This window comes from Triticum aestivum, chromosome 4D (genome assembly GCF_018294505.1).
Source record: "Triticum aestivum cultivar Chinese Spring chromosome 4D, IWGSC CS RefSeq v2.1, whole genome shotgun sequence".
In the NCBI taxonomy this organism is placed as follows: Eukaryota; Viridiplantae; Streptophyta; class Magnoliopsida; order Poales; family Poaceae; genus Triticum; species Triticum aestivum.
In genome coordinates, this window is record NC_057805.1 from 508,526,778 (window position 1) to 508,536,010 (window position 9,233).

The window sequence follows — 9,233 nt, forward strand, 5'->3', positions numbered from 1 at the left end:
CCAAACTTTCGCCGCGATTACAAGATAACTATACACCTCCGGCAATGTTTGTGACCCGTCAATCGGAAAAGGCATGCGGTGCGTCCCAAACTACTCTAGTGCGCAATCCAGCTCGATCCTCAAGTAGCAGCAGCTTAGCCGCCGGTTATGGACGTGTCTAAAGTTGGCCAAGAAATAATCGTTCGTGTAGATGGGTCAGATGGTTAAGAGAGTGGTCGCACTCTTGGCCTACCACGAATTAGAACCTAGGTTTTAGATGACATGTGCGTTACATTGAATGCGAATCATTATTTTAAACGGTGGTATGTTCCCATCGATATCGATGTGTCTAAGGTCAATCTGTCAAGCTTGAAGCTTCAAACTAAGATTTTCAGTAGGTGCGTTGTCACTGTGTGCGCGTGGTGGTTTATGTCGACTGTCACGTTTGTCCACATATACTCGATGTTTCCAAAAAAGTGCTATTTCAAAGTCGATATCCCATGGATTCTTTATCTAGCAAGTGAAATAGTGAACCATTACAAACAATTTCACAATGGGTCGCGCAAAAGGGTGCATGTACAATTATTGGAGAAAACAACTCGTGGTATAATAAACTAAAACAAAAGAATATGGAAAAATCATTTGTAGATACAAGATATGTCTGGTATATATTAAATTATTTTACTATCTTTTGGTACATACCAGAAAATAAGTAAGTCCGTTGAAGACGTTAATTATAGATTTTTAATAAACTTCTCTTTGGCAAGCCAATAAACGATTACCAAATAAAATCCTTTTTTTGGGTACGCAATCACATTAACATAAAATGCATTGAAGCTCCGCCCCTCGCGCGCAGCACCACGCGTGTTGCATTGTCAGTTTCCGCTGCCGGCGAGATACACGGGTCGCAGCACCATGCAATACCTCCCATGGCAGCAGCTTGTGGCGGCGCTTCATTGTAACCCTCGCCGGAGCTTCATTGCAACCCTTGCCGGAGCTTCGACAACCCCCGCGGCGCTTCATTGCAACCCTCGCCGGAGCTTCAACACCCCGCGGCGCTTCACTGCAGCCCCGGCGGCGCTTCATTGCAACCCTCGCCAGAGCTTCGACAACCCCCGCGGCGCTTTATTGCAACCCTCGGCGGAGCTTCAACAACCCCCGCGGCGCTTCACTGCAGCCCCGGCGGCACTTCATTGCAACCCTCGCCAGAGCTTCGACAACCCCCGCGGCGCTTCACTGCAGCCCTGGCAGCGCTTTATTGCTGTTCCGATGCCTACGCATGTTGTTTCCACTCCATCATCTGGTGAATTTTAACAAGAATTTTCTTGAGATACCAACATCAGTGGCTATAATTTGAATATCTGAAATGTGTAGATGTGAAGGCTGTGTTCAACTCATTCTGGAACTTCTATAAGAAAACTCAGTCTGAAACTAGAGTGAAAACTATTTTGCTTTCAGAGAGAAGTAATAACTCTACAGTAAGAAATCAAGGTTGCAAGAACAGAACCCCTACTTGAAGTGAGTACTCTTTCTGTTCAGCCAATACTTCTTACTCTGAATTCGAAAATTGGGTGCACTTTTGACACGATATTAAACAAAACACAACAGGCATGTAAACCCAAGAAGCATTTCTAGGCACTGATGATGCAAGCATAAGTAGAGGCCACTAACCGCAGAATTCAAGGAACCAAGACTGATGTAAGAGCATCTCTAGCCGTTGCCCCCCCCCCCCCCCCAGGACGCATAAAAATCGCCCCCTGGGGGCGAGCCGGCGATTCGTTCGGCGCTGGGGGCGGTTTTGCGCCCAGTCGTCGATTTTGGCCCACTTTTGAAGCCCCATTTCGGCGAAAAAGGCCCATATGGGCGAGAATAGGCCCATATTCGGCGTGGTTTGCCGTGGCTCGGCGTTCAATTATCAACATAAATATTTTTTTATCACATATTTCATCACAGAAAATTCAAATACTTCAACAAAATAGTTCAATACAAATTATATAGTTCAAAAAATAAAACTCATATTTCATCACACGTCGCGCACGGTGTCGCCCTTGAGCCTCCATAGGTGCTCTATCAGATCTTGCTGTAGTTGATGATGCACCTGTGGGTCTCGGATCTCCTGACGCATGCTGAGGTAGGCAGTCCAGGTTGCCGGTAGCTGGTGATCAACTTGGGCAAGAGGACCCTGCCTGTGGTATGGTTCAGTGTCAAACACTGGCTCTTCCTGCTCGCTCTCAATGATCATGTTGTGCAAGATGACATAGCAGGTCATGATCTCCCACATTTGATCTTTCGACCAGGTCTGAGCGGGGTACCGGACAACAGCAAATCGAGATTGGAGCACACCAAATGCCCCTCGACATCCTTCCTGCAAGCCTCCTGAATCTTCGCAAACCAGGCGTTCTTGCCTCCGGGCACAGGGTTTTTGATGGTCTTCACAAATGTCGACCATCTCGGATAGATGCCATCAGCTAGATAGTACCCCTTGCTGTAGTGCCGCCCATTGATCTCGAAGTTCACCAGAGGAGAATGGCCTTCAACAAGCTTGGCAAAGACAGGAGAGCACTGCAGCATGTTGATGTCATTGTGAGTTGCTGGCATACCAAAGAAGGAGTGCCAAATCCAGAGGTCCTGTGTGGCCACCGCCTCAAGTACCACACTGCAACCGCCTTTGGCGCCTTTGTACATCCCCTGCCAAGCAAATGGGCAATTCTTCCATTTCCAATGCATGCAGTCGATGCTTCCAAGCATCCCAGGAAATCCTCTTGTTGCATTCTGTGCTAGGATCCGAGCAGTGTCTTCCGCATTGGGTGTTCTCAAGTATTGCGGTCCAAACACTGCCACCACTGCCCGACAGAACTTGTAGAAACACTCTATGCTGGTGGACTCGGCCATGCGCCCATAGTCGTCCTGTGAGTCACCGGGAGCTCCGTATGCAAGCATCCTCATCGCTGTCGTGCATTTCTGGATGGAGGTGAATCCAAGTTTGCCGGTGCAATCCATCTTGCATTTGAAGTAGTTGTCGAACTCCCGGATGGAATTCACAATCCTGAGGAAAAGCTTTTTGCTCATCCGATAACGGCGCCGAAATGTTCTGTCGCCGTGAAGTGGAGCATCGGCGAAGTAGTCGGAGTAGAGCATGCAGTAGCCTTCGAGACGATGCCGGTTCTTTGCTTTCACCCGCCCCGGCGCCGAGCCACCTCGCCGCGGCTTTTCATTGCTCGCCAGCAGCTGGGCGAGGGCGGCGAGCACCATGAGATGCTCTTCTTCCTGGACGTCGGCCTCGGCTTCCTCCTCCAGCAGCGCGGCGAGCACTTCCTCGTCATCCGAGTCCATCGCCGAGGCAGGCAAATCGCCGAACACCTTGCGCGCGGTGGGCGTGCACCCACCGCTAAACTGCCCCTCCACGGCCGGAAACGCCCAGCTGGTGTCGGAGGGGCTGCCGCGGCGAACCTCTGCTATTTTTCGGCGGGGAATGGCTATCTACCGGTGAAGGGCGGCGGGGCGGCGCCGGGATATACCTAGTAGCGGCCGAGAGCGCGGGGGGTGGGAGGCGAGTCGGGGAAGAAAATCTTGACTTTTCACCTGACGGCGTGGGCCAGCCGCGCTTTTCCCTTGCGCCGGAGCCCCCAAGCGCCCCCAGCGCGCCGGGTTCGGCCTGCGGCCGCCGGGCGGAAAAAAGGGCCGAACCGGCACTTTTCGTCGTCCTGGGTGCGCGACTGGGTCGTTTTTTCGGCGCCGGCGCCGAAAAAGTCGCCTGGGGGGCCTGTTGGGGGCGTGGCTGGAGATGCTCTTAGATGCTCCTGAATTAACATGGGCCCTTGATTTTGTGTGATCCGGTGGTACTCTTACCTCTAGATCAGTAAGCGGTTATCACTGATCTTGTAGAGTTAGTATGGACTTTTCCCTTTGTACAAATTAGGAAGCCAACAATAATGATGTTCTAAAAGAAGTAAATAATAATGTCATCAGTGCGGGGTTGTAAACAATGACATATTAGAGTATGTGAATTCATATTTGATCCCTTCTTGCATTTAACGGCTATGCCATTGAACGTGCTTATTACACACATATGTGTCATCAAAACAAGGTGGCAAACAACATTACTTATTTTGTTCTTTGTAATTTTACGGAACCCCTACGAAGACACCATGAAAATACAAAAAAGTTTCTAACGCACACTACGAATATTTGTACTGTTTTGTTGAACTTTCGTGCATTACCACCGACAACAATCTTATTTGTTCAAATTTGAATTGACATAACCTATCATTTTGCGAACCGATACAAATAACTTTCACTATGAGTCATGTGAAAGTGTGCATGTACAATTATTGGAGAAAACAACTTTGTGGTAAAACAAAATAAAAACAAAAGAAGTATGGCAAAATCATTTCTAGATACAAGATATGTCTGGTATATACTAAAGTATTTTGCATTTTTTTGGTACATACGAACGAAATAAGTAAGTTGGTTCAAAAAATTAATTATATTTTTTCTTTTACTGATGCTCACCATATACTGTAATATGGCCAAGTTTACCCATGATCAATGGATGAATGCCTCTTAAAACTTAGAAGTGCTCTTACACAACCAATGGAAAAATATTCCGTTTAATAAGACACTGACAGGTAAGATAATGTTTTCGGGTATGTAGGCTTAGTCGGCTTGATTTTCTCTAATTATATTTACTTTAAAAAAATAAAGTTCCCTTTTGCTCTTCCTTCGTCCACACCTCTTATTTTGATTTCCCCCTCTCATCTCTTGTTATTTTCCGAAACTTCCTCAACGGCTCCATGTCTTGTTTACTTACCAAATAAAATCACATTTTCTTTGGCAAGCCAATAAATGATTACCAAATAAAATCCATTTTTTTGGTACGCAATCACATTGTTAACAATAAAATGTTAGGTAAATCCCAGTGATCTCACAAAAAAACCACTAGTAGAAGTTTAACGCACCAATGTACAAATGATGGACATGTTGTCGATCGTGGTCTAACCTACAAGAATATTTGTGCCTCCATTATAACTCATGGAAATATATCTAGATGCAATAAGAAGGATGCGAACTTTCCATTTTGGTGGCTTTGGTGGTGGTCAATTATTTGTAAGCTGGTTCTCGGACAAATATCATTTGCTTTCAATAAAAATATTGTTTCTTCTTCTTCCAAAAGGATATAGTGTTAAAAAAAGCTTTCTATAAAGCTGCTCAGAGAAGCCTGTTTTCATAGAAGCACAAGCAAGGGAATGACACGGTTGATTAGCTTCCACGTAGTGGCACTGTAGAATGGTGGAGACAGTTGAGTGGTGGGAGGTAGTATATAAAAAGGCCAAACGCCCGTGAAGACATGGCATGTATTGGCGTCGCAAAGAGGCAAAACCAAGATGCGTCCATCCAACGGAGCACACCAGCGCTAAAGACCAAAGCGCAGCAGCTAGCAGGCACGGGCGGCCGCAATCCTTTTGTTCCATCTGAACCGTGAAACAATCAATCAAACATGGCCAGCTCCCAGCTTAGCTTGCATGCATCTCGAGCTAGCTAGTCTCCATCTCCCAGCCCCGGCCAGGAAGGAATGTAGGAGTACACACATCGAAAGTTGAAGTAATTTATTGAAGTATTGATTAACTAGCAAGCCATGTACAGTATGTATATACATCATTATATTAATTCTTGAGTGAAATTGATATCAAAGGCTTCTGCCCTCCCTCTCTTTCTATCTAAGAGATGGAAGGGGAGAGTCTCTTTTTAGGATGGCATGTGCGTGATGGAATTGATCAGGCCGTTTCTTTTCAAAGCAACGAGACACCTCGTCAATTTTATCAAAGAGACCGTCACATAAGTATTTGATCAGGCCGGCGTACAGGAACAACGATGGCAGATGGACAAGAGACCAACGTTGAAAAACTAAACATTGCCAGAGATAGAGCGGTGGATGGGCAACTGGAGTAATTGCCAACATTAAGTGATACATGCATGTAGTATAAGGCTAAGCACAGGACTGGACTGGGGTACACGATGGAGGACGACACTACTCACCGGACGTCACAGGCGACGTCTCACCCTGCTACGTAAGGCACTAAGATGAACCAACTCGATCGGTCACAGAGCGGCTATTGATTCATCAGCTATAGTACGTACACCAACGCCACGCACGCATATGATGCATCATCACACACACATTATATTTTCCGATGTATATATGGTACTAGATCAATTGATGGATCGACTAAAAAAGATTAGTCGAACTGGATGATGGAGCTGTATATCTCGTTGGGCTCCCAGTCGGCGGGGATGACCTGGTCGGCGACGAGCGTCTTGCCGGACTCGTTGGTGATGCGCAGCGAGAAGGGGCCCTGCATGGGGCGCCGCGTGTCCATCCGCCAGATGGACCCCCACGACTCGGTCATGGGCACCCACTCCCCCGTCGGCGCCATCCCGCCTTCTCCGGCGACGTCCGGCCGTGACTGCATGATGTCCACCTGGTCCACGTCGCCGTCGCCGTTCTCGTACTCCACCAGGATGGCCAGGTAGTAGGGGTTGGAGCCGTGCTGCACGTGGAACGTGACCGTGAGCCCCGGGTACTGGCACGGCACCCTGCACGTATACATGCACAGCAATATAATGTCACTCGCAAACACAATCTAGCTCGATTCATGCATGCGATCTCCTATGTGTGTCACGAGATCGATGTAGCGTGATGCTAGCGACCAAGAACACCAAAAAGCTACCTACATAAATGCCGACGCTGATGCCACGGCTTGTTGTTTCCTATCATTCGACGAGGACAATGACACGTCGTGCTGGTTAGAATCTTTCCGGGCCCCATGCATGCACGGGGTTTAACCCTTGTGATAGTATAATACATCCATGTCGTCGTTAAAAAGTTGGTGGTCACGACAAGGCAAAAAATGGGCGTGTTGGCGGTTACCTTGCCCCATCTAGCTAGCCATGCCAGCCACCTTCCGTTTGCTTTTGTACAGAAGAGGCCGAGATGGCGGTTGGGAAAGGAAAGGAAAGGAAAGCAACGGACGGTGGACACGAGCGGCACCAGTGATGGATGGTCGGTAGTGGAGGTTAAGCCGTGGAGATAAGATAAGATGATGGCGACTGGCAATGTACCTCCTGAACTGCATGTCGATGATGCCGGCGTGGCGGAGCTCGTCGTTGCGGCCGTCCTTGGCCATGGCGCCGAAGGCGGTGCCGCTGAGGTCGAAGTGGAAGCGGGACACCGGGTAGTAGTTCATGTCCGTGATGATCACCGTCTCCGGCACGCCGGAGCACGCCGGGTGGCCCGCCGACACGCACCGTATCTGCATAATTAACAGTCAAGGATCAGTTTAATTCTGAGTCATTAGTGATGTGTGGCTAGTGCTAAATGGTTGCAATTCCAAAGAGAGAATTTTGTTCCAACCTGGTAGCATGAGCCGCATCCCTTGCCGTCCTTGAAGAGCGGCTCGTTGCCGCACGAGGTCATGGCGGAGAAGGGTGGCAGGTTGACGTTCTTGAACCCGCAGGCGCCGCCGTTGTCGTCGGGCCCGGCGCCCTTGGGCGCGCCGTACCACGTCGCCCTGGCGTCGAGCCAGCCGCCGGCGTCGACATTGGTGCTGTTGGAGCTGGAATTGGCCGCGGGAGGAGGCGGGATGGCGGCTGGGGGAGGAGGGGAGCCGTAGCCGTAGGACGGCGGGCCGGTGGCCGGCGGGGAAGAAGGAGGCGGCGCGACGTGGGCGTGCGGGGGCGCGTGGTGGGAGTGGGCCTTCTTGCCGCCGCCGCCGCTGCGCTTGGCGCAGCAGCCGTGGCCGTGCGCGGCGAGGATGCAGAGGAGCAGAGCCGCCGCGATGGCGACAGAGGAGGAGGAGGACGCCATGGCTAGCAAGTTGCTCCAGTACCACCAGATGATTGAATTGGGTGCTCTGCTCTGCCGGCCGGCGCTGGGCGCTCGCCGTATTTATAGCCGGGCGGGACGGGGCGGTAACTGAAGGAATTGCGTTGCATGCAGATGGAGGCGGACAGTGCATGGTGGTGGTGGTGGATGCATGAGCGTGACTGCCGGCCGATCGGGTTCACATGCGGGTGGAGCGACTCGGTTCGCCACCGGGCCGGGGGGTCACGAGCGCGCCTCACTATGCCTCCTCTCCTACATTCCCATCCATCCATGATCCATCGTTAGTTTCTGTACACTTGTACAGTAGGAGTAATACAAAACGTACACTATATACTGTATTAACTATATATGGTACGTCCCGTCCAACTACCACGTTGCTGCATGCGCTACGCTCGCTCCACGCACGTATGTGTCACGTATTATATGCATGGGATGCTGCCACACCGACAACCGGCCGTAGCATCCATGCACACGCGCCGTTGTGTTGGTGAGCCAAGGCCTCGCTTTGTCCGTGTCACTGCTAATTTTTGGACATCGATAAGAGCATCTCCGACCGCCGCCGAACGCGCCACACGCTAAAAACTATATTGCCGCACGTCCATCGTCTGGTTTGGCGCGGCAGGCAGCGCTGGCTCCAGCAGCCGCGTTAAAATGCAACGCGCGCAGCTCCAGCAGCGCGCAAAAATGCAGCGCGCGCGACTCTCACACAAACAACATATGCATTTCAAAACAGAAGCAAAAAGATAAAACGCAAACAAAATAAATCAACAATAAATAGTTCAATTTCATTATTACAACTCAAACAAACAGTTTATCGTTCAATACAACAAATAGTGCAATAACACAACAAATAGTTATATCAGGGGATGTCCCAAGAGCTCATACTGAGAGTAGTCTACATCTTGGTCACGCTCATTCTCGATGATCATGTTGTGCATGATCACACAAGCATGCATGATGTACCAAAGCATTTTTTATCCCAAAATCTAGCCGGTCCTCTCACAATAGCAAATTGGGCTTGCAAAATCCCAAAAGCTCTCTCCACATATTTTCTAGCCGCTGCCTGAGCATTGTGGAAATCAAGATTTTTCTTACCTTCCGACTTTTTCAACGGCTTCACAAAGGTTTGCCACTTTGGATAGATGCCATCCGCTAGATAATAGCCATAGTTGTATGTACGGCCATTTGCTACAAACTGCACCGTGGCAAATCACTATTTACAATCTTATTCATCAGTGGTGACCGGTTGACAACATTGATGTCATTCAAAGATCCAGGCATTCCAAAGAATGCATGCCAAATCCAAGTCTCTTGATCGGCCACCGCTTCTAGGATTATAGTAGAACCTTTTTTTTGCCGTGGAATTTCCCAT

General features: G+C 49.4%; 1 protein-coding gene across 1 annotated transcript; it reads right to left on the reverse strand.

Moving 5' to 3' along the window:
• Positions 1-5,875: 5,875 nt before the first annotated feature.
• LOC123099128 (expansin-B7) lies at positions 5,876-7,911 on the reverse strand. The gene is made up of 3 exons (XM_044521273.1): positions 7,391-7,911; positions 7,099-7,289; positions 5,876-6,573 (listed from the first exon to the last, which is right to left on the reverse strand). Exons 1-3 carry the CDS (start codon positions 7,841-7,843, stop codon positions 6,216-6,218), a joined length of 1,002 nt encoding a protein of 333 aa, XP_044377208.1. The 5' UTR covers positions 7,844-7,911; the 3' UTR covers positions 5,876-6,215.
• Positions 7,912-9,233: the final 1,322 nt, after the last annotated feature.

What these genes read in the sequence shown, in the direction of transcription:
- LOC123099128 (XM_044521273.1), bottom strand. Translation starts at nt 7,843, where the DNA reads ATGGCGTCCTCCTCCTCCTCTGTCGCCATCGCGGCGGCTCTGCTCCTC. An exon ending in GATGCGGCTCATGCTACCAG is followed by an intron (nt 7,290 to 7,390) that starts GTTGGAACAAAA and finishes TTAATTATGCAG; the next exon opens with ATACGGTGCGTGTCGGCGGG. An exon ending in ATCGACATGCAGTTCAGGAG is followed by an intron (nt 6,574 to 7,098) that starts GTACATTGCCAG and finishes GTATACGTGCAG; the next exon opens with GGTGCCGTGCCAGTACCCGG.